The sequence below is a fragment of the Camelus dromedarius genome, chromosome 6, assembly GCF_036321535.1.
Source record: "Camelus dromedarius isolate mCamDro1 chromosome 6, mCamDro1.pat, whole genome shotgun sequence".
NCBI classification, from domain to species: domain Eukaryota; kingdom Metazoa; phylum Chordata; class Mammalia; order Artiodactyla; family Camelidae; genus Camelus; species Camelus dromedarius.
Window position 1 is genome coordinate 39727687 of NC_087441.1, and position 24996 is coordinate 39752682.

Genomic DNA, 24996 nt, shown 5'->3' on the forward strand with positions numbered 1-24996 from the left:
TATAGCTGTGTTTGGATCACGTGATACTATTACTTCTTTCTCCCAGTAATACTCATTTAGGGAAGGGAGGGCCTCAGCTTTGAAATGTGTTTGGGCACTGAAAATTGTTGCCTTGTTAACCCTTCACAGGAAATGAAATGGTCTGTACTGATTATGTGTCTTTGCCCGTCAGATAAGCGCTGGGGCTCTTACTCCCACTGACAGCTCATTCGTCAAAATTCTTAGAATTTGCTTCAATAGTTCGAATGTTCTCCAAAGTGAATCTCTTATTTTCTCTTTTTTTGCCTAGATGATGCTGGGTCAAAAATCCACCTGGAGCAGCAGGTAGACATGGCGGCACAGGTTGCCTCTGGAATGGCCTATCTGGAGTCCCAGAACTACATCCATAGAGATCTGGCTGCTAGAAATGTCCTTGTTGGTGAACATAATAACTACAAAGTGGCAGATTTTGGACTTGCAAGAGTTTTTAAGGTGGATTTGTCTTTGTTTTAATTAGTCTGTGGTGGGTCAAAAAGCTAACAGACCAGTAAAATAACAGACTTACTGTTATTTTTCAAAACAATGTTTCTCCAAGTTCTGTGGTCCCTAGACTACTACCTCAGAATCCCAAGGCCCTACAAACTACCTCCTGTTTCTATTTCTTCACCCAAGAGAAAGAAACAGAGAAAACAATGACCAACCCAATGAGAAAGTATGTAATTAAATTTGTGGTTCAATTAATGAGCTGTTTTTCAGTAGCAGGAGCCTCTGTTTGTCTGCCTCTATTTATTTCCCTTACAAAAAGCAGCACGCTTTGTACAGAGTTACCTTACCCACCATTGTTGCTCACTTTATGCCAGACTAATACGCACACTGCCAGAATTCTTCAGCAATCATTGGCTTTTTAATTCCTGCCCCCTACCCATTTTATGACCTCAGGCCAAGAGATATTGATATAGGAGATATATTAGGTGCTTTCCTCTGAATTTAATTTTTTATTTCTACATCATATCCTAGAAATATGAGTGTGGGGCATGAAATACAAGTAAATGATTTTCTTTTGATTTTCGTGAATTCATCATCTTTTCTTTTTATAAGTTAATTAGATCCCCAGTGAGTTGACATATTAATTTAAAACATTTGGATCCTACTTTTCAGTATTAGAAAATGGTTACATGGTAATTATCAAAGTCAGTGGCTCTTCAATACCAGCAGTAAATCAGAAAACAGGCTTTGTTTTCACTTGTCTCATTTGCTAAAGACCAGGTGTAAGGCCAGTATCATCACACATGAATTTTCCCATATGCAGTACAATGCTGCTTCTAGTGCTTTTTTAGCACATAGTAGGCTCTCAAATAATATTTCATTAATGACTTCCAATGTATTTTTCAGTCTTGTATGCCAGACTTGAAATTTGTTACTGTAATTATCATTTGAACTAAACTCATTTTGAATCTTTTCCCTCTAAATTTTAATGTGAAGCAGGTTACAGATGAATGAGGGTGGCCAAAAAAAAAAAAATCACTTTAACTTGGCTTGATTCCTTAATGCATTAACAGGTAGATAATGAAGACATCTATGAATCTAAACACGAAATAAAGCTGCCGGTGAAGTGGACTGCGCCTGAAGCAATTCGTGCTAATAAATTCAGCATTAAGTCCGATGTGTGGTCATTTGGAATCCTTCTTTATGAAATCATTACTTATGGCAAAATACCTTATAGTGGTGAGTAATTAATTCTGAAGTGGGCCTTTCTGCTGCAGGTCACTTACTTAGGTGTGACTTTAACTGCTTTGCCCAGGCTTAGAGGGCAGAGTTATGAGGCTGACCACACCAAGTGCCTGTGGGAGCATAATAGATAAAATTTGATGATGATGATTTGCATTAATGAGGTGGTTTATTGCCTCTTTATCCTTTGCTCTTGAATTGCAGTCTTATAGACATTACTTGCTTTAGGATTTAGTTTAGTCTTTGTAGCCTGGGAAGGGGATGGTAGTCTTCAAGCTTCGCTAGGGAAATCAGTTTGCTTTGTCCTTTAGAATATCTATGAATTTAAGACTCTGATCTTCAATTTGTTTTTTGTTGGTTCCATTCTATATTTTTTAGGTATGACAGGTACTCAGGTAATTCAGATGTTGGGTCAAAACTATAGACTTCCTCAACCACCTAAATGTCCACTGCAATTCTACAAGATCATGTTGGAGTGCTGGAATGCAGAGCCTAGGGAACGGCCAACATTTGAGACACTGTGTTGGAAACTTGAGGATTATTTTGAAACAGGCTCTTCATATTCATTTTCAGATAACTTTGATGAGCACTGAAGAATAACATCAAATAATAAAGTGGCAATAAATTTCAATGATTAGTTCAGAAATACAATCTTATTAACCAACTGCAAAAATGAGTTTATCTTGACATATTCAAGTGATAGGGTAAATCTGGACATGTATTGTGAAAAAGATTATTTGTGTATTTTATCAACTGGGCAATATTGCAGGATAGTCTAAGATGATATGTTATTTCCTCACTGCCTGGCAAAGTCAAATGCACTAAACACAGTTATTTTTCTTTTTAAAAGCTACTTACATTTCTATTTATTGTCTGAAATGCCGATCAAGTGTATCAACAGATGATAGTCAATTTTTACTCAGTGACTGTTGTAGCATTTTCCTGTTTACTGATTAAAGTGGTTGTTCATTATTCCTCAGACTGCTGAATCCCATCAGGCTGTTATTATGAAGGAATTTGATTGCTTTGCTGCACAGCAGGACCTGTGCTTTGAGATTTTTTTTTTCTCTTTTAAAATATCCTGTAACTACAATGATGGCAAAGCCATGTTAAATGACTTGATTGTACTTGGAGTAATTGCACATATTTTTTCTCTATGCATAAAAAAATGAGGCAGCTGTTGAGAAAAAGAATTAAAATCTCTCTTATTCTGTAGAAGGAAATGATGGAATTTTTCTGTACCTCAGTATGTGTCATCTGAGATTCATCTACATTAGTTTTAATCTCTTAATGTTAAGAATCAGATTGCAAGGCTGATGAGTTATTATCTATGGAAATATGCAAGAAACATCTAATAGCCCACAAGATCTGAGAAATAAGTATCAAAATAGTTTAGGAAGATACAAGGAGAGCAGTAGGATTGCTATGACCTAGGATTCCTGAATAATTTAAAAAAATGTAATAGGCCAGACTTCAAATTGACTACAAAACAGGTCAAGCTTGGTTTTAGGTCTAGAGAGTAGGCATAATGTCTGATCTTGGTGATGAAACTGTATTTTCTGTGTAGCAGGACAAGAGGGTTTTTACTCATCTTAAATTTTCATTAACCTTTGAAAGAATGTTACTGTTTTCTTAAGCAATGGGTATATCAAATTCTGTGCCTCATTAGATGACTAGGGAGAGTTCTCCAAGGTGATTTCAAAATTAAATATGTATTCAAAGACCTTGTGATGTAAAGCAATATGAATGAAGCAATTAATAGGAAAACAGAATATTTTGAGTATATTCTCTCATCTTTCTTTAAAGTGGAAGAAGAGCATTTCTAAACAGTTACAGAAACCCCAATTCAAAATCAAGATTTGCAGATACTAACTAATATATATAAAATAGATAAACAACAAGTTTATACTGTATAGCACAGGGAACTATATTCAATATCTTATAGTAACTTATGGTGAAAAAGAATATGAAAATGAATCTATGTATGTTCATGTATGACTGAAGCATTACGCTGTACACCAGAAATTGACACATTTTAAACTGACTATACTTCAATTAAAAAAAAATTTATATATACAAAAAAACCAAAACAAAACAAAATAGATTAAGCACTAAGTAAATCTGTAAACTCTCTAACTGGAAGACAGAAGTTGTTAAAAAGGAGACAACAGGCCCAAAATGGAGTCACTTGTGCTAAGCCCCATGTCAGCAAACTGGGACTTAATACTTAACTTAATACTTGTTTCAGCCTTTCTCAGGAATGTAGCCTTTAACCAGTCAACCTGGAATTATCTGGCCAGTACTAGGAAGGTAATCCACCCAACAGACATCTCCCATCCCACTTAGGAGGGTGACCTTGTCTAAAAAACAATGTATTCTTTGCTATTAACTTCCTGTTTCCACTCCCTTTCTGCTTTAAAAAAACTTTTCCTTTTTACAGCTTGGTCAAGCTGTGTTTTTTTTGTTAAGTGGGATGTAGCCCAACTCATGAATCGTTGACTAAGGCCAATTTGATCTTTACTCCATTGAATTTTTGTTATTTAACAAGGCAGAGAGGGCTCCAGGTGCAATACCATTAGCAATTCAATGACATTAGCAAAGACTCAAGTCCTTTCTCACCCTTCCCACTGCCATCAGCATTTTCCTCATTCCTGTGGTCCCAGATTGCCAGCAGTAGCAACTGGGGTTCCATCTTCTCTTCTCTTTCTCCAGCAGGACAAAATGGGAAACCTCTCTATTTGCATTTTCGGCTTGCATAAAAATCATTCTTTTTCTGTTCAGACAAACTGGGGTCATATGCCTAGCCCTGGACCAATAACAGACTTAATGTGAATGCTATGTGCTGACTGACTTATAAATTCTGCCAGTACTGCTGGGAATATGGTTACCTTTTCAAGTTCAGAGATTGGCTTATCTGAATAAAATTAGAGAAGACTGGGTCCTGGGTAGGTTTCATTAAGGAGAAAATCCCCTGAGATGAAGTAGCTATTCTGTACAGATATAGTAGGTAGATGTGTGTACATATACTCAATCTTTTCTGAAACTAAAATGGGTCATGTGGAGCTAACAATTATAGAGTCCCTTGGTTCCTTTATGAACAGCAAATATTTGTCAGAAAAGGTCAACACTAATCTTTTTAATTAGTTGACTATGTATCAGACAACTTCAATTATTTATTTAAAGTCATAGAGTCTAATGCAATTAAAGAGCAAATTGTAAATGACCAGTTATTAAAAATTAAAAGAAAATAATTCATCTTTGAATTTATTTCTTGGAGTTCAGTCCTGCTTGATCATATGTAACAAATGAATTGACATATTCCTGTTTCACTGTGAAAATTCAACAACTACAAACTTTTCTTTTTGTAGCAGCTAATAATAATACATTTTTTAGTAAGATCTGATTTTGAAATGTAAAAAGAAGGTTATCCTTTCTTGTTTTTATACCACCTGAAACCCATTTGACTTACCACATTTGATTCTTGGAGACGTTTATGTTCAAGTTTCTGTCAAAGCAATCTATTATTCTTGTTTTCACCTGATGGATCACAGAGAAAAATAATGGATTGTTATGAGAAGCAGTAATAGATTTTTTTTAACTGACATAAATTTCTTTCCTTGTATAGAATAAAAGGATCAGGAAAAGATAAGTTGAATTTTCCTACAATGAGCCAGTTCTTGTTAAATCTGCCTCCCATAAATTGTAGCAAAGCACTCTCTGTGTAATGTTTTATTTATGTAATTCAGTTATTTGGAGGTGGTGGTGAGGGAAGTGAGTACATCATTTCATGTGGTATTTCAAATCTATTTTGGCAAAAACCTAAGAATTTTTATAATAGAACAAATTCAAAATTCTATTAGGCCTCTTTTAAGAAGGTAGGAAGGAAAAAGGTTTACTTTGTCTAGAGTTAAAAGAGGCACAGAGTGCAACTTCTAATAGTTTTGGAACCTGAATATTGTGTCATCAAAAACAAAGATAGTCTAAGTGACCAGCAATCTGCAAACTGGGCTTTGGCAAAGGGTCATCTTAGAGGACACCAAAGAACAAGCCAAGGGGAAATATCAGGCTTGGCCGATTCACTCACATTTTGCTCACAATATGTGTCTGTGTAGTGACTGCATGGATGACTGAACCATAAGGGGCCCAAACGCTTTCCACTCTAATGACCCAACAGGAACCACTGCCCTTGGAAGGATATGGACTGTCACCCAGCTGGTGTTTCCTAGAGGAAGCAGAGCTCAGCTGTGATCCATGGCTTTACCAAGCATATGCCCTATCTGCAGTAATGTTTTCCCTGGTGTAATTGAGCATACGGTTTCTGGTCCAAATGGCCTGGCTGGTAGTGTGTTTTGTGGTGACTTTTCAGGACTCTGCAAAGATATATTATGTGACTACAATGGTGATAATTTGGATACATATTCAGATTGTGTCATTCTGTTCTTCCAGTGAGAGAGGTCACTTTTTAAAAGAAGTAAATGAGGTTTGTATATATGGGCATTGGAATTGCCAGTGGATTCATCTGGAAATGTTCAGTTCTTATATTTCCTGGCATCGTTTAAGAGAAGTTTTGGTCTATAATCTTCAATATGATCCAAAAATTCTGTGAAGTAGGATTTTTAAAAAAGCTTCGAAGTTTGGTGGAGAATATTTACAAATCTTTTAAATCCATGACCCTAGCAATATTTTAATTTTCACAGTGTCATCCTTTCACTGCCCACATTGCCCCATTAAACTCCTTCAGACTTTCTTTTTTTCTATTAAGGAACTGATGGTAAACCTCTTAAATTATTTATTATATCTAGAAATGAGCTGGAGAATAAAATAGTATAGAAACCCTGAATTTCAGAGCCTTTACAAGTTTAAGTTGCACTCAGATGACTCTATCTACATAGGAGTTATAAGATTAAGTTATAAGGAAAGTGACACCCAATTATTTCCATTTACTCTTCTTGCCTGGGTAGTCATCTATTAGTCATCTAAAGCAACAGACTTCAATGTAACATCTTTTGTATCTTCATGGAAAATAATCAGCTCTTCCAGAAAAGGGTAGCAAATCTCAATGTGCCTTAAGTACCTAGTTATATGTATTGCTGTGCAAATCATATAACATAAAATCATAATATAACATAATAAACATGAAATTGTATGTTAGGGAGAAATGGTTAAAAGCAACTAAAATTGCTTGGTTTGGAAGAAGCTAAACACTGCCTGGTAATAATTTCTTGAGATTTTAGAACAGAGGCTTTAATTATACTATTTGTGACGGATAAAGTTGCTTGATATTAGCCAAATGATATGCAATTTTCACGGTCCACACAATTCCAGGGTAAAAGATATCATAGTTTTTAATAATTTTTCAAAATCTACATTTAATTATAGAATCAGAAAGTGGGAAACACAGTGGATTAGCCAGATTAGTATACTTTAAAGGTGCCACAGTGAGATTTTTGTCTCTAAAAAATGTGTATTTCGATATTGTACCCTTTAGCAATGTTTATGATGTTTATGTTGTACAAGTACATGTGAATGTATAGTATGATTAATTTATACATACAGCAAAAAAGATTAAAAAAGACCTATTTTAATCGTGCCACTTGTTACAGTGTTATTACTTACATTGGTTCAAGTGCAACCATTTAATTTTTCTATAAAAACCTCTATTTCTGGGTTCTTTAAAATACTAAGGCAAAGACTTTTCTTGAAAATATGTTTTACCCTAAGTGTTCTGTCTTCGTTCACACTGGATTTATTTATTATGCTAGTTATTGTAAACTGATTATTTTGAACTTGACTTGTAAAAATTGACTTCACTGTTTCGGAGATCATGTTGGTTATGAACCCAACAATACAAATTTAATGTATTTCACAGCAAGTAAAATGTTTCCTCAGTTGACTGCATGAAAAGAATTTACATTCGTGTGATGGGGAAAGTAAGTTTGTGAACCCTGGGAATGTGAGCTTGCCTACGCCACGTGTTCAATGCCGGTCGACTGCTTCACATCAACTTTCACAGAAACCCAAGCAAACAGAGAAACTACTGCGTCTTATGTTGGTGGTTGCTCTGGCAGTGCGAATGAGAGCGCTGGTGGGTCTCACGTCGGCAGTTAAATCCTTGGGCTTACAACACATTGACCACAATCACGTGGCTTCACCCAGGCACAAGGAGTGCTCTATGGGCAATCCTACCATGTTCCCATAGCTAGGGTGTCAGATACACTCAGTAAATAGCACTAACTCTATCACACCACATTAAAATGTCAAGTAAATTTTAAGTGATGTTGAGTGGTGGAAGGTCATGTATACTTATTTATCCATTTATTTTCCTTGTTTTAGGCATTCATTAAGCAAATACATATTGATTGTCTGTAAGTAGCAGACATTGGGCTAGATCCTTGGATAAAATTGTGAACAAGAGAGAAATGGACCCTCCTTTCTCTATGTTTACAGTCTTTAAGAGGAGGCAGATTGTGATTTGTGACTTTTAACTCATAAACCTCTCAGCACAATTTTACCTTCTGATTTTCACCATAAGAATTAACTTGTTGTTTGCAAGCTGCTACCCAATATCCATTCTCTCCTTGCTCCTTAGTAGCAGAAACTGTTTCTTGGATCCTAGCTAAAAGATTACATTTCTTAACCTCTTTTGCAACTATGAGTTATCTAAGAGATGTAAGAGAAAGTTGTTTGGCAAGACTTCTAAGAAGATTCCACTCCAGTGGGCATAGAACTGAAATGGGTCCTTTCCTGTCCCCCTCCCTTCCCTTTGGTTCTGTTTTAGGCCTGGAACTCAGTAGCCATCTTGGATCATGAAAAAATCTTATAGATGGAAGTCACTTTTCAGTAGGGTCTGGGTCCCTGATTAAAGGGGAGCTGCCATGACTACTTTGGACTGCTGACCTCAGAAATTTCTATGTCAGGTGAGAAAGAAAGTTTATGCTATTTGAGCAGCTGCTAAGGCCTGGAACCTACCAAAAGCATATTTTGAACTGATACATCTCTTATTCCAAGACCATTTAGCCTCAAAGAAAAGTTCATTGTTCTAGTTTCCTAGTATTTTGTGAGTAGATGGGTGGCTTTTCTTTGGAAATGTAATTTTAATCTGCATTAGAGAAACAGAGAGGAAAAACAGAATTCAAGTAATGCTGAGTAAAATATCTATTCATTTTCCTTGAGTATGGATGTCAGGTCTAATTGTTCAAAATGAAACAATATGGCTCATTACAGATGAATTATGAAATCCATTTAAGAGTCTGTTAAAATAGTGTTAAGGAGGTGATAAGAAGCCAAAGTTTTAATATTTAAGGAAGAAGACATTTGAACTACCCCAAAGAATATAATTATAAGAAAGAATAAAGAGGAAAAAGAAAGGAAAATAAAACAAAGAAAGGCAAGGCTATTTTAAGAAAATATATCAAAGTCTTAGGAGAGATGGTTCTTCCTTCATTTGGTTAATCGTCTTATGAATAATGCAGAAATGTTCTTTTTTGGCTTTAAAATATCCTTAGTTTAAACCCTAAGTTTTAGGAGCTGAGGCAGACAAAAGTGATTTTGCAATAAAATCTTTATTGGGCATTATCTTCACCAATCTATTTTCATACAACCGCAGAATTTTAGAGCTGGTAGGAACTTTGGAGATCATATTGTCAGTGTCTCAGGAATTCTCCTTTTGGAATAAAAACTCAAAAGCAAAAATAATACGAAGCAAGGGGTATTTAGTCATTTGAGAAAGATTTTCCTTCAAATAAAACTGCTTCATAGACTCTTTAAATCCTTGCAGAATTATTTGCAAATCTTCAGGAAAAGACTTGGTATAAATAAGACTGTCTCAAATTATCTCTTTCCTGTATTTTAAAGAAACTAAAGGTGCTTAACTTAGAGAATAGTGAAGATGAAATTCAAGATTTGATTTTGTGGCTACACATTAAAAACATTTTAATGTATGCAAGGTGTGCAATGTTGTGCAAATGGAATGGGTGCCAATCTCAAGTAATAGCAAAAATCAAAGCAACAGGATAAATTAATTCCATGAGTTCTCAAGCTGACCAGCAGGTGGGGGCCCAGATTGCTGTCAAAGAGCTTATGATTAGAGGAAAAAAAGAAAAAGACCTTAAAAAAAATCTAAAATTCTCAAATAATATTCAGTTTATATGAAAAAAAATACTGGAAGTAAGCTCACTTAATCATTAAGTACCTATGCTCAGATCTGCAATGAAGACATTGATTTTAGATTACAACACAGTGCTCCCAATTTTAGAGAAATGCAAAATTACATAGTTCACTTGTCGCCAAACTCTATCAAAGTAACTTTGAGTAACTTTGAGTGCTTCTCACCAAAGTAGAGTTAATGGCACATAGCCCTCATAAATGTTTCTTTTTTGATATATAGATTCTAATATTTCAGAATCTACATATCAGAATTCATATAATATTTTATATATATTTTTATGATGTACAAGGAATATCTCCCCACATGCCCAATTATATTTTAAAAGCATTGAAATACTTTTAATATATCTTTTCTTGCTTTCTTTGCTTATTCAATCTTTTAACAAAGAAGTATGAATAGACTTCTGTAAAATTAATTTAAAAATTATAGATATTTGGATTGTTATTAACACAAAAAGTAAAACATTTTCATTACTAACTTACAAAACTGACAACTAATCATAGTTCATTTTTTCAACCATAGGAGAGTTAAAGTATTATTATACCAGTGAAAAATTGCACAATTTTTTCTCTACTATGCTTTAGAACTTTTAGTTCACAAAACATTGAAAATGGTATGTTGTTTGTGGCATTAACACTACTTAATTTGGAACCTTAGAATAATTTTATTTTCTTCCATCAAATCTTTAATGCATTTTCAGGATAAAATTTAAATATATTCATATGTCAAATATTGATTTTATGTTAACATTTTAAGGCTATCTAAATCACATTGATACCTTTTGGTAGATCTGTAAACTAGTTGATCTGTACTTTATTATCTACTCAATACTATGATTTTAAGTTAATTTGTTGACTAAAGAAGAATTGTATCTTTCAGGTCCATTCTATTTTGATAATCAGGTTTATAATACTGTGAAAAAGACTTAGGAAGATTCATGCACTTCTCCTGAATAAATGATTAAACTGTATTTTCTTTTTCATTTTTGACATTACTTGGTTAAATTCTGGCAGTCTCTTACAGAGTGAGAAGGTGTTAAGGAAGGAAATTAATTAATGATTTTCCAGTACTAACTGATTAATACTGGAAAAATGCCAATGGAGGGTTGACTTTGCATCTTGTTGGTCTTATTGTTTCTGGGCTAAGATAGATAAGAAAATACAGGATGTTGGAATCCCAGTCTGATCTGACAGACTGCTGTGCCAAGAGAAAATGTGCCTTTGGGCCCATTTGAAAGAACACTTGATTTACCTAAGAAGGAAGTTTTCAGTAACACCTTTATAACTACAAAGTCATTTCAGGAAAAGATAAGGGTTCCAGAAAGGGAAAGGGTGGATCTTTCCAAGGAATTTAGGAATTTTTTCTTAATGAATCCCACAGGGGTTGTCCTCTTTTTCCCTGCAACATACTTCCTGTGTTTGGCAAAGGGTGGGAATGAGATGAGAAATGAGAAATGAGAAATGAGAAAAAAGGAACTAGGAAGAAGAAAAAATGTAGTTAGCAGCAAGATGGTGAGTTAACGGGAGAAAACTAGTTCTTCCCTCTTGAGACTACGTAGTCAGATTTATACTATCTATTTCAGTCTTAGCCAGAGATTTACTGACAGATCTTTGCCAAATCAAATCATTTACTTCTATAAGCCTTTTTTTTTTGCTCTTGGTAAAATATTATTGTTAATATTTATGAATTGCAATGAGGATTTCATAAACACAAAGCCATGAATATTTCATGAAGATCCTGAGATATTTCAATCTAAGCATGTGTTATCAAATACAGCCAACTCTCAAATACCACTTAGTGGGTTATGCATGAAGAACTTAGTTTTGGACTGATATTCTCCTGCCACATAATATATTTCTGAGCTGTCTGCCTTCACAAGTTAGTCAATGTTAGTTAAGGAAAGCAATCTAATTTAATTTTAGTCTGGGCAGTAAATCTCCAGCAATGAAGGCTGAGATACAAAGAAGTAGGAAAGTAGTGGAGGAGGAACTGCTTTGGGCTTTCAAAATTCAATCATCAGTCCAACACTTAATGAATATCTGCTCCACACCAGGGACTGGATTAGGGTTTGGGAATAAAAATATGAACAACAGAAGAAGCCTGGTATGGTTACAAAGTGAGGCTTTGGAGCTAGACTTATAGAATTCTAGATTAGGGTTACTAGTAGTTAGCCTTGAGCATGGTACTTAATCTCTTTTACCTGTTTTCTTATCCATAAAATGTAGATATTACCTAGGCTACAGAGTCGTTTTAAAAATTAAGTGGGAAAAGCACTTTGAGTGGTATCTGCCACATGGCTATGCACTCAATAAATGTTAGCTGTGAAGATAGTCTCTGTGTTCCGAGACTGTCATCTATGGAGAATTTGGGATGATCATACCATAATGTGGTAAGTGGTGTTACCCAGACATGCAGGGGCCATTAGGAAGGGTCAGGAGACATATGAAATCAGATGGGAAGGTTGATACAAGTTGGAAGAGGATGTCAACACCAGGTTTGAAGGGAACTGCATGCTAAGCTAAGGACCTATATTCCAGTCTACAAAAATATTGGTATAAAGTTTATAGGCTTCTAGTCTGAGTTTCAAGCTCAGGTGATCTTTGACAAGAAACTAATTAGGGTTTTCAACCTGTGACCTCACTCTTAAGACATGAAAGAACTTAGTTTTACATCCTTAGCTTTTGACCCTTTAGGTCCATCAAAGATTTGGTTTGATTCTTAGTGATCCCTTCATCTTATCAAAATTTTAAAAATTAGTTTTATGTTTAACCTATTTTAATCTATCTTCATTAGCCATATTTCTCAACTTATTCTTTGCATTTTATTCCTATTTAAAATTTTTTCTCTCTTTTTTTGGAGGATTTTGAAATTTCTTGGCCCTCAAAAAATGTTTATTTGCCTAACATTTTTCTTCCAGTGAGGAATATACTGTGGAAGAGAAAACACTGATTTAGGACAGGTGGTTCCAGGGTAGCAATGCAGCATGTAATGAGGTTTGATAGCAAGAACTCAGTGTGTGGAGAAGAAGGCCTGTTCCCTAACTCTGTGACCTTTAGCTGACTAATCAAAGTCTCATTTTAAAAACTTAAAAAATATGGATATCACATGGAATACTGAATATGAAAATGGCCAGCACACCAAAGATACTGAGCAATCTAAGTCGAATCTAGTTCATCCTCATGAATAGAACTTCCTTGCAGTTTACAGGGATTTCCTGTTCTAGAGGAAGCTGGCCTCACATCACAAATGACCAGATCTTAGCATAGTGCCAGCATACAGTAGGCAACTGATATATAGTATTTGCATGAATAATTTAAAAAGTGAGAGAGCTAAAACCTCCACCACTAAAACCACACCATGTAGTCGGTACCATGGAATAAATGTAAATAATGGAGACTGAAAGCCAAGTCAAAGGACATTTCCCACTAGTCATCTACTCACAATTCTGTTTCTACAAAAAGTCAGGTGATAATGAACCTTTTCTTGAAAGTCTTCTACAGAGAAGCACAGGACAGGGTTCCTGATACATTCATTAGAATACGTGCTTCCAAGATGAACAGAGACAAATGGATCAAATTCATTTTCCTTCAGGGCTAAATTTTACAAGGATTTTTCATTGCCATTCTCTTCTCTCAAGGTGAAATCAAACAAGTTTCCTGCTGGTTTGGTATCAACAGAGTCCACATTTAGTATGAAGATGGATCATCTGACTTACATAAATTAGAAAAAAGAAGAACTTTCCTTGTCTCTATTGTCATCCATGCGAAGAACAAAAATTAAGTACACAGGAAGCCTGCTGTGGTTGATACCTGTTTATCAGGCTTTTGAAGTAATGTCTGAGGAGACTTGGATGTTAGGATAGGAAATGCTCTCTCAAATCTTAGCCTGAGAAGTTTCCACACAACAGCCTAGTTCTATAAGAAGAGCTTCCTGAATAATAAAGGAAATTTTCAAGTCAAACAAATTTATCGTTACAATCTAATTCAGCTATCTTCAGGGTAAGTCTTCACTCATGTTCCCAGGATGATTCACTATTAGTGCTTTTCATCATTCTGAAGATACATGTTTGCAATCAGGTTAAAGTGATTATTTCATTCATTCGTTTTCATTCAGCAACTATTTATTGTGTGCTTACTATATGCCAGGTATTTTCTAGGGATAATGGGGCAAACAGAGCAAGTCTCTGCCCCACATTCTAAGAATGATTTCATCCTTAATCTAACTCTGACCTAGTATTCCTGCTTGAATCCTGCAATTTATCTAATCAGAAGGGCAATATTATGGGTATATAAGGGTGAAACCGAGCTAAAATGTTTCTAAGTATATAGCTAATCTTCAAAGTTGTAAGAGTCTAATTATCTACTCACACTACCATATATGGTTGAGTTTTTCCTCAAACCAAATTCCAAGGGCTTGATGACTGTTTGAAATTGGTCTCAACTGCCCTATGCCTGGAAAACAGAGAACTGACAATCCCATCTCTTGGTTGAATAAAGATTACTATATATATTTTTTTAATCCTATAGAATTTCTAGAGACGTTTTAGGTAGAACTCATATGAAATGACCTAAGTGCCTACATTTAAATTTTTTCCAAAAAAATGTAATATTTCGTGTTTAGGTTATCATAGTTCACATTAGGGGAGCTACAATGGGGCACTGTCGGAAATTATAATCTTTTTAAAGAGAAACTGAAAATACAAATACTGCTGATACAAATACTGACAAGCATTTCGCTCAGTTCTGCCGTGAGGCTCCATCTGAGTTCTGTCAACTGCAGTGTTTCTGTAGCTGTAACAAAAACAATATCTCTGTGTTCTTTTAACCATCTGATCAATAGACCAAAGCTGAAAAGAGACTTAAGAGACTTCTTGTTGCCAAAAAACCTTAGATCCTACCTTGGATTCTGGATCTGCAGAACTTAGTGAGCATTCTAACTTTGTAGGTACTGCACTCTGGATACAACTGTGCTCTGTAGGTATGATTCTCTCAGAATGACTCAGCTATCTCCAAGTAGGCGTGTGTCTCCTTAAAATCTTCAGGTTTGAAATTGACCTCCCTCATTTGCCTGTTACATTTTTCATGATTTTTTGCTCCCCTGCTTCTGATTTCTCTGATAAAGCAGGACGTTTGGATATCTACTTATTTCACCTTTCCAAGTTTGCTTTTAAAGTTAGTGAAAGTAATTTGCTTAGTGATGAGATTATGATTGCAGTCAGTTGATTTTCCCCCTCTTTTTACTCCATCTTATTTTTCTTACCAGTGGACTCAAAGGTAAAACATCACATTCTAATAAAGTCAAATGAACACCACAAGCTTCAAAATGGATGAGAAATTTGTCTCATTTGAAGTGTGGGATAGGAAAGTTGGTTATTGAAAATATTCACAGGTAAAATGATAGAATCAGCACATGAAAAATAGCAATGAAAAAAAATGGGATGACCAGCAGCAAATATCATGTTCCTTCTTTTAAACTCTTTCTTTTTTTGGTCCCTCAATACGGGCATTTCTAAAGACTTGCTCCTGGATTTTCTGTTCATTTCTAAATGCACCTCTGCTAGAATTGTGCTCTACTCTTTCAGCTTTAACGGTCATTTCTATGTAGACTGAACAACTACTAGCTGTGCTGGACACTGTGCTGGTTATTCTCTGCTTGCCCTCAGGTTCTTCTCCGCCCTGCTTTGTGCCATGAGAGGACGATGGCCACAGGCTGCATCACCCTGGCTCCTTGTCCTGGCCTCTGGTTGTATTTAGTCAATGGAAGAATGAGAGGAAAGTGAATTAGGGTCATTATTTATCTTCCCTCTTCACGGCTGAACCTTAATTCTCGCTGCAGCTCTCGCTGGCCGGCCCCTTCTCTACCATAGCAGCTCTCACTGGGCTCAGGTAATATAACTTCCTCCTCTTGCTACTTTATACCTGGAGTAATGGCAGTTTCCTCCTGATGCTACTTTATGTGACTCTCTGTCTTTTTTGCGTCCCTTAACCCTGCCCACACTTTGGATCCTCACAGAGGCAGCTCCTCACTGGGTACCAGGAATCATGGTAAGTGTTAGAGATACAGTGGTGAACAAAACAGGTAATGTTTTTGTCTTTGTGCAATTTAGCATCCAGCGCGTGGACATGGTCAATGAACTTGTAAACTAAAAATAAAAACAACTACTATTGTTTATAGTAAAGTTTATGGTAATGACAGGGTAGTGTGAAAAATATGTATTATATGAAAATCCTGTTTTGAGGACTATAGGGAGTAGAAGAATAGGATACGCTTTTCCCCCTAAAGGAACTTAGGAGACCACTAGAGTTCAAAATGAAGCTTACAATAGTTCTCCTGGAGGGTTACTGGTGAATAGCAGTGAAGGAGGCACTGGAGGAACCCAGGCACCAGGTAGGCAGAAACCATTCGTTAACTGATTTGGTACTTGGATTCACCATTTTGTAATGGAGTCTGAATTTCTCTCCCTTTAGCCCAAAGCTACAATCTGGCTCAATGCTTAATCTTCACTTATGCCTTTTAGCATTAAGAAACAGCCAATATTGGTCTGAAATTAAGGACTGAGAAATCAATATTTTTAAAAAGTGCACAGTAACCAATCTCCTAGGGTATTTACTCACTTTCAGAATTACTTCTATTTCAATCGATATAAAAGCTCTGGATTTATTGTCCTGCCTCAAGAGCTAGTCCCCTTTCCCCAACATGACATGTTCTTGTGTCTGCATAACTCAGTCTAAAATAAGGCCTCAGAGTTCCTGTCTGTGGTGGCTTTTGTCACTCTCTGTACCTCAGGGTAGTTAGGGGACAGGAAAAGGAATATTAGTATTTCTGTTCTCCTGTGAAGTGTCTCCATTAACATAAGTTGCATATATGCCTCTTAGTTTTTCTCATTGTCTAAAATAATAACTATAGGAACACACAGACACACTCTCACCTCCCAAAGACCAACATCAATTCTTATAGACAATACAGCTTAAACTAGGGGGCCCCAAATTCAAATGTGTGCTGAGGCCAGCCAGGAGAATCAAGTGAGTATGGGGCACAGTGTCACAGGGAGACATGGGGACTGTGACAACCTCCACTTGTCCCCATCTTTTTGTTACTAATGGGAACAGGAGTCTTCAGTGTTGCCATACAATTTGAATTACGTCAAGAGGAGCCAGAAATCCACATTTTAAAAATGAAAATGGCACCAAGTGGCACCAAGAACCGCCCACTCAATGAGTGACTTGAATCGGGAGTAAGACAGCAGGAAATGGGGTGAGTTTAAGCACGAGGCTCTGTCAAGAGAAGACGGCTGCCACTCAGCAATACCACATGATGTCAGGGAGTCTCTGAGCCCTGTGTTGCCCAGCTGCTGATATATCAACATCTGTGGAGAATGCAGAGGAGTCTAGTGATTCGGGGGTGACTGGGACATTGGTGGGCATGTGTCAGTCATGTGGTGGCCAGAACAAGAAGGGAGGAAGTAAAGACCCTGAGTGCAGATTGTGCATTAGAGTTTACCTGTGAAAGGAAGAAAATAAATTGGGACATTAGCAAGGTCCAGCAGATTTTCTTTAAGGTGGATATGACAGGGAAGGAAGGATTCTGAGGGTAGAAGATGAGTAATGTGAGTGGAGAGGGAAGAGTGAAAATGTTGTGGAGAGCAGGACTGAGGAACACGGAACCAGGGAACTTGGAGGAATGAAACCAAGGGTCTAGGAAGAGGGGAAAGTTGTGGGAATGAGAAAGGAGATCTCATCCCCTGAAAAAGAGATTTATTATGGTAGAGTGAGATGATCAATTATTTGGATAAAAATAGAAAACACACTTATCAAATTTGTGCATACTACCGATCTGTGAGGGGTAGCTACTGTGATTGATAACAGAGTTAAGATTCAAGAAGTCATGTTGGAATGTGGGAATGATGAACTGAAACAAAATGAAGTTTAGTGGTGATAAATGCAAAATTTCCCCTTTATACTGAAATAAATCATTTAAAGTACAGAATGGAGGATAAATGACTTGATACCATTTCATGCGGAAAGGATTACAATTTACTTGATAAAAAGCTCACATATTAATAATACCAGAAGGGTAAAATCATTGCTTTAAGATAATGCAAACCAAAGTTTAATGAACTGGGAGAGTACAGGGTCCAGCTGAGGAGAGCCTGCAATTATCATACATGAAAAGTCTACAATTGAGGCAGAAGGAGCAGTCCACAATTAGGGCACTAATTAAATAACTACGATATATTCTCATAATGGAATACCCCACAGTTATGAAAAAGATTAAGGAGTCTCTCTGTGTACTACTTTGACAGATTTTCAGAATATATTGTTAAGCAAAAGATGAAGGTGTATGATAGTATATACAGCATGCTACCATTTATCTATGAAATGGACAAAATAAGAATATATAATCATATTTATTTTTATTTACATAACAAAATTCCAAAATAATAAAAAGGAATTAAAAAATGTGGTTACCCATAACAGGCTGAGTGGAAAAAGAATAGACAGTGATGGAATAAGAATAAGGTTCCTCAACGTATCCTTTTAAATTTAATTTTTGACCATGTGAATGTATTTTCAAATTTAAAAGTATTTTAAAAAATGAGGCTGGTGAAGTGGGTGTTTGAAATTTACAACAGAAAAGATCCAGGGACATCATCCAAAATTATACTCCTCCTAATGATAGGGTTTATACTTTATTTGCCCGTTCTTCCGTAGTATCTTCAATAATACTTGTCAGGTAGAATGCTATCAAATAAATATTTGCCGATCATTGAACAAATGAATGAATACATGAGTGATATGACATGAGATTATATTTCTCCTCAAATGTACCAATGACTCTTGTGTCAAAGAGGAATTAGCCCTGTTTTTAGTTCTATGTGATCAAAGTAGAATGAATGAATGGCAGTTATGAGAGGAGAAAAAAAACAGTTTGTTCTTTCAACAATCATTTTTGAGAGACTGTTTTGTAGCAGGTACTGAGATTATCAAATGCAGTAAGACATGGTTTAAGCTTTTTCAAGAGGTTCCAAATTTAGAATCACAGTGTCAGGCTCAGAGATAATTACATTATAACAAAATAGGCACAATGCTAGAGGCAGACACAGAAAGTCTGGAGAGTGCTGAACAAATCTGGGATGAAGGTGGGTCTGCAGTGGTCACAGCTCTCTGGACCATGACATGCCTGAGCTCAATCTTAAAATAAAGAAGGGAAGGGAAAAGGGAAAGAAAGGATAATCCAGGGAGAGGAAGGGCAAGAGCAGAGACTCAGGGCAGAGAAGAGTGGAGCATGTTGTGAGGAACATCACCCAGTTCATCTTGGTGGGAGCACAGAGATCAGGGCAAGGATGGCAGGATTATGTGACAAGAAAGGGATATCAACAAGCTTGGACTCAGTATAAGAAAGAAGTTTCTAGCAGGCTGCCTCTTCTAAAGCAGGAGTGGTCCCCAATAGAGGTTTCCATGTTCAAGCCCAGGTGGGCTACATGACCTCTTGCTAGTGCTTTAGAAAATAAAAGAGTGCAGAATTTAAAGTAGACTTTTGTCTTCTAAAAGAACTGCATTGCAGGAAAAAGGGAGGATGGGGATGATTACATTTGAGTTCCAGGACACATCAAAATTGCAGATTTTCTTTTATACAAGTGCTACTTGAGATCAAATCCCACACTGCCTCCTGGTTAGCAGGAGAGGAAGTGTTATGACACTCGGGGAAAGGAGAGGAGACCTCACCATACTAAGCAGTGGGGAAAAGGTGGATCTTGAAGTGAGTAAACTTGAAAAAGGCTGTTTGCAAAGGGTGTTGATTACATTTGAAAAACCTTGTAATCAGCAAAGCATTAAGCAGCTATCATTTTGTTGAGGTTTGAACTTTCTCTAAGGACTGTCATATAAAGCTGTCTTATTCCGGAGAAGCTGATTTTTTTTTTCCTTCAGAAAGGACAGGAAAGAGAATGAATCTAAGCATAGTGTCAGGGGTCAGACCAAATGGTCATCTATGATACCTTACAGTCTTGAGTTCAGTAATGTGAAAGATTGCTGTTAAAACCTGCCTTAGGACTGGCCTCATATCACTTCTAGAGTAAGAATCTCTTTGAGACAAAGGAAGGGTTTTTGTTTGTTTGTTTGCCTTTGCTTCTCAGGACCTAATATAGACGTTTGCTATCTAGTAGGGACATTAAACAAATTCTTTTTATGAATGGATGTGGTAGAGGAGCACCAATAGTTCTCTGATGTCTTCAGTCTTTATATTAACTGCTAACAGTTTTATGTGCTAAGTAGTTTCCATGAATATTTTAATACACAGGCACACATTTTACAGATGCAAAAGCTGAGGAGCATCAAGGTTAGGTAACCTGAGATCACACAACTAGTCAATGATAGAACATACAAGCCTTTCTAACTCCAAGCTCACGGTCATAGACCACTGTATTGGGAGATTTATCTAGCTTCTTCTATTATTCATTCTTTTTCTATGTATTTTAGATTTTAAATTACTTTCAAAAGCTACACAAAGGAAATAGGGTGGGATTCTTTCCCCTTAAATTAAACCACAAAGTCCTCGTGCTTGTTAAGAAGGAATCTCAGGGTAGCAGCCTGCATCCCATGGGGAGCCCTTGTCTGCTTTAGAGATTTGTCCTGTAATTTGGAGAAACGATAGAAGCTGACAGTGTAGTGAAAAGGGTACAATCAGCTTCCTGACATGGGAAGAAGGGCTTGTTAAAAGGTCAGCTCCGGGGAGACCCTGGGTGCCAAGTCTGGGAGAGAGCTAACAACTTCCAGAGGGAGCTGGGGCCAGCCCTTCCTCTCCAGATGGCTCATGGAAGGACGGAGGCCCCACAGTGGGGGGCTGTGGAAGGGGCTGTCCTGGAGGCAGGAGCAGGCAGTAACAACGAGGAACGCTTCCAACACCAACTGGGGCATGCTGTCCCTGAACGAGAAAGATCCAAACTACTGTCTCCTCACAGCAGGAAGCTGTCTCTCATACTGCTCAGCTGGACTCACCCCGGCACTCCTTTGATGTGAATAACTATAAATATGCTACATACAATCTTGGATATGTTTCATTCTTTGGCAAAAGTGATTATACTAATTACTAGCATTTTGAGGGTGTGTCATTGTAGTCAAACACTTGAGGTGAACGTTTTTTTACCTCATAAGAGACGCTACAACACCCAGCACACATGGTATTGTATTAATGAGTTACAGAGAATATAATTTAACATACATAAGAAATCAAAATTGGTTATTTCCTTCCTACTCACCCGAGTGACTGTGCTTGCAAAGTCTGCAGCAAATGGAACGGTGTAGCCATTACTTCTTAACTTCTCTCTCAAGCAAAAAAGAAAAAAGCAAATATAAAACTCACAAAGTTGGTTTCGCTTTACACAGCTATGATTTTTCTGTTTTCTATTTTCCTCCTACAAATAAAATCTAAGAGAAACGTAATACTTTTCGAGAAGTTTTAGTTTTCCTAAGATTGTAATTATAACATTCTGTTTTATCTTCCGTTGTCTGTCTAACCTCAAAGACCTTACACAATTGCTAAGACGTTAAGCTGAACACACTTGGAAACCACTATTTGACTCATCGTTTCGTTATTGCTAATTTGTCAAATCGCTATAACATTATACACTTTTTTTAACTGGGCGGGGCCTGCCTCACACCCCCATTCCCTCCCGCCCCTCCCCCGCCCCACCACACCTCACCCCCCCACACACCCCCACTTCCCGCCCCGCCATCTCCCACCACTACCACCCCACCCCCACCCCACCCCCCGCGGCCGGCGTCACCCCCACCCCCACCGCGCACGCTCCCCACCCCACGCGAGTCCTTCCACGAACGCGGTCGGGCGGGCGGAAGGGCGGTGGGCGCGCAGAGGGATCGCCGGGACCCTTCTCCAGCTTCCCAGCTCTAATGACAAACGTTACCACAGGTGACGCCACCTAGCGCCTCAGGACCCGCTGAGGTAAAAAGCAGCCTCCCCTTTGGCAGGTGAAAACCCTGGGACCGCAGAGGTCTAATGACTAATGAGGTAACCCTGAACGGGAAAAACGCAAAACGCCGCGGGGACCGGCCCGCGCTGGCCGCCTCGGATGCCCGGCGGTTCCCCGAGGCCCCCGCAGCACCCCCGGCCCCGTGGGGCGCCCGCCCGCCTCCCCCGGGAGGCCGCGCGCGCTGCGGTCCACGCGGGCGGCAGGCCCGAGTTTCCGCGCGCAGACAGGCGGGGGCGCCGCTCGGCCCCGAGGCAGCCCGGGAGCGGGGCGCGGGCGGGGCGCGGGCGCGGGCGGGGGCGGCGGGTGGGGGGTCCCAACCGGAAAGCGACCTCGCTCACCTCAGCAACACCGTCCTTCCAGACTGATGGAGAAATGGCCCCACAGTATTTACTTTTAAAAGCGCTTTTAAGACATGTTATCTCATTAAAATAACTAGTTAGCACCTTAAAACACTTAGTCCTGTTTTACAGCTAAAATCTTCCCTCTAGGAAGTTGAATGACTTGCAGGTTGGCAGATGGCACATCGAAGCTGGGCTCTGATTTGTAATCTAGGCGTTCTGATCCTTGCGTTTTCTTGCTTTTCTGAGAGAGAAAATCTATCTCAGTTACTGGGAACCCTGACACAGGCCATTTTCCTCTCAATTTATGGCTGCTTCGAGTCCAGCCACTTAGAACGGGGGGAAGAAGAGGACGGTGGTAGGAGACGAGCATCTGGAGGGCTTGGTCCTTGACTGATTTTTTCTGCCTCCCTGGAGTATTTATCTGGTCACTGCTGTTCAGTTGGAAGCATCATTTCTCTCAAAGTTGGGTTTTTTGGTTACTCAAGAAGAAATAATAAGGATCAGGAGAATCTGAAAGATCAGACAAGCCACTTCCAAAGTGAAGTGGGGATGTGACGAGAAAACGGCACTCAGCTCTCCAGAATTTCCTGGGTCTCTTCCACCATCTTCTCTTCTACACCTTCTCATCCCATTCCTAATTCTCTTTTCCCCTTCCTTCGGTGTAGATATCCATTCCTCTCCTTCACCAGCTCTGTGACTCTTGCTGTTTCCCTTTTCCTGTCATCTCTCTTTGGTACTTGGGAAGAATATGTATGCCATTGGCTCTAGACGAAGGATTTGGTCTTGTATTAACAAATAGTTAAGAAGCCAAGAACTTAGTGGCCATATTGTCATGTCATGCTTGTTTGTGTCAAATGATAAAGAACAGGAGTACCTCTTCCTTTTACCAACAGCGTGCTTAGCTAGTGTGGGCAATGTAGTCAGGACATAGCTCTATCTCCATCTCTCCTCTATTTCTGTATCTTCATCCATGTATCTGTGTATTCATATCTTTCCCTCACTCACTTTCTCTCTCCTTCCTCCGAAATGGAAAAGACAAAACTATCAGTTATATTTTGGTTTTACACATCTAAGGAATATTTTATTTTCTTATTTTCCCCAGGGGTTTGTGAAGAAGTCACATAATGACACTTAGAAGCAATATATTGATATAAAAATGTAAGATTCAGTAAGAAAATTAGAGTGTTAACAGCTGGGCTAGGATGCTGAGAGATGTCTAATTCCAATTAGACAAAATTTATCAGAGAAGATCCTTAATTATAAAGGTCCAGATATCTGGAAGTTACTAAACTTGAAACTTTGCCCCCTTTTAACAAATTTTATGTTGAAATTTATGGAAAATTACTACAACACATAGTGATATTTATTATTAAAATCAGTTATCAAATCAGTAGACAGTAATATGACAGCTTTCCTATTTTTTTTAATAAAGGAAAACATCAAAAGCGACCTCGCTTTTGTAGGCCACTACTGTGAAAAATCATTATTAGAAAAAGGAATGGTCCTTTTGCCGTCTAAGGAAACTAATATTTTTTATCCTTTATCCCCCTCTAGTCACTATGGATAAATACATTAATTCACTGTGTACAAAGGGCACATTTGTGATAGTTAAGCAATTAAGAAAGACTGGGAACAAAATGACTAGAGTGGAGTAGACTTCAACAAAAGTGAACTAGCTATATGAGTGGGAAAAACAACTGTTTTCATTGTGTGAATATTTAAGGCAACAACTGGAAGAAAAAACCCCTAAGTACTTAATACTAAAATTTATCCTATTAGTTTGAGACTCAGGGAGACAGGAGGACTAAGAATAATTGCAATTTTATATTACAATACTGTGGCAGAAATTGTTAGTTGCCCAGCCAGTATCCACTTGCCCCCCCCCTTTATTAATTCTCTAAAATTCTCTATAATCTTCCATGTTAACGTGAGATATCTGTCCCTGTGTTTTGTGTGCAATGTTTGGACTAGGGCTACAGAGGGGAGCTAAAGAGGGACGGATATGAAAGTGGACTTTGAAAGATTAGGACTGCTTAGTTTGGTCAGCCAAGCTGAAAGGAAAACCAGCCACAGTCCAAAAATTCCGTATGGAAGTTTTTTCCACTTTAAGGTGTCTTGTTCAGCCCCACCTGCGCTCTGCCTCCACCTTCACCAGGCAGAGTTAGAGGCTCTTCCTCTGTTTTTCTTCTCTACTTTCATGAGATCTACCTTATAGAACTTTTGAATGATTCACTTTCTAAAGCTTACCTTGTGAAACTGGTATATTAATAGGTATTATGCAAAGAATAATCATGTAAACAACTCCATGTAAAATCTAAATAAATAATTTTAGATTCTTAATAAGTAATTTAAAAGAGCCAGGTCTATTTGGAGTATATCAGTGACTTTTTGGATGTTGATATCTATGGAACAACCTCACCTCCCATAAACCTATTCTGGTGTTGCTCTCAGAGAAGTGTACTAAAATGGAGAAAATAAAAAATTTCCCTATAGAATGTTAGTATTTAGTACCTAACCATTACTAGCCCTCTTATTTGTAATTTTTCTCCTTTGGCTTACTTTCCCTATTTGTGTAAGGAGAATTTGAAAAATCACATTACCTTGTGCCCATTTTATGTGCCAGTGTGGCAAAACGTTTATCTGCAAAATTGTTTCACCACGTGTCTTGGTTTGCTTCTATAAATGCCCTGATTTTGCATTTTTACAGGCAGTATTCTAAAGGAAGATATTTTGGCATTAATCAACCTTTTTTTGAGAAAGTGTAACATGGTTGGGTTTGTCATATGTGCAAA

At 37.7% G+C, this 24996-nt stretch overlaps 1 protein-coding gene and 1 long non-coding RNA gene across 2 annotated transcripts in view; one reads left to right on the forward strand and one right to left on the reverse strand.

The window, feature by feature from the left end:
• FRK (fyn related Src family tyrosine kinase) overlaps nt 1–2338 on the forward strand; it is an 80695-nt gene extending 78357 nt beyond the window's left edge. The window contains exons 6-8 of the mRNA XM_010979183.3: nt 290–471; nt 1539–1704; nt 2086–2338. Coding sequence (XP_010977485.1) covers nt 290–471; nt 1539–1704; nt 2086–2300 — 563 coding nt within the window. The 3' untranslated portion in view covers nt 2301–2338. The remainder of the gene's footprint in view (nt 1–289; nt 472–1538; nt 1705–2085) is intronic.
• LOC116154388 (uncharacterized) overlaps nt 1–21489 on the reverse strand; it is a 35993-nt gene extending 14504 nt beyond the window's left edge. The window contains exons 1-2 of the long non-coding RNA XR_004138274.2: nt 21132–21489; nt 5177–5244 (exon numbers count right to left, since the gene is read on the reverse strand). This is a non-coding gene — a long non-coding RNA (uncharacterized LOC116154388). The remainder of the gene's footprint in view (nt 1–5176; nt 5245–21131) is intronic.
• Nucleotides 21490–24996: the final 3507 nt, after the last annotated feature.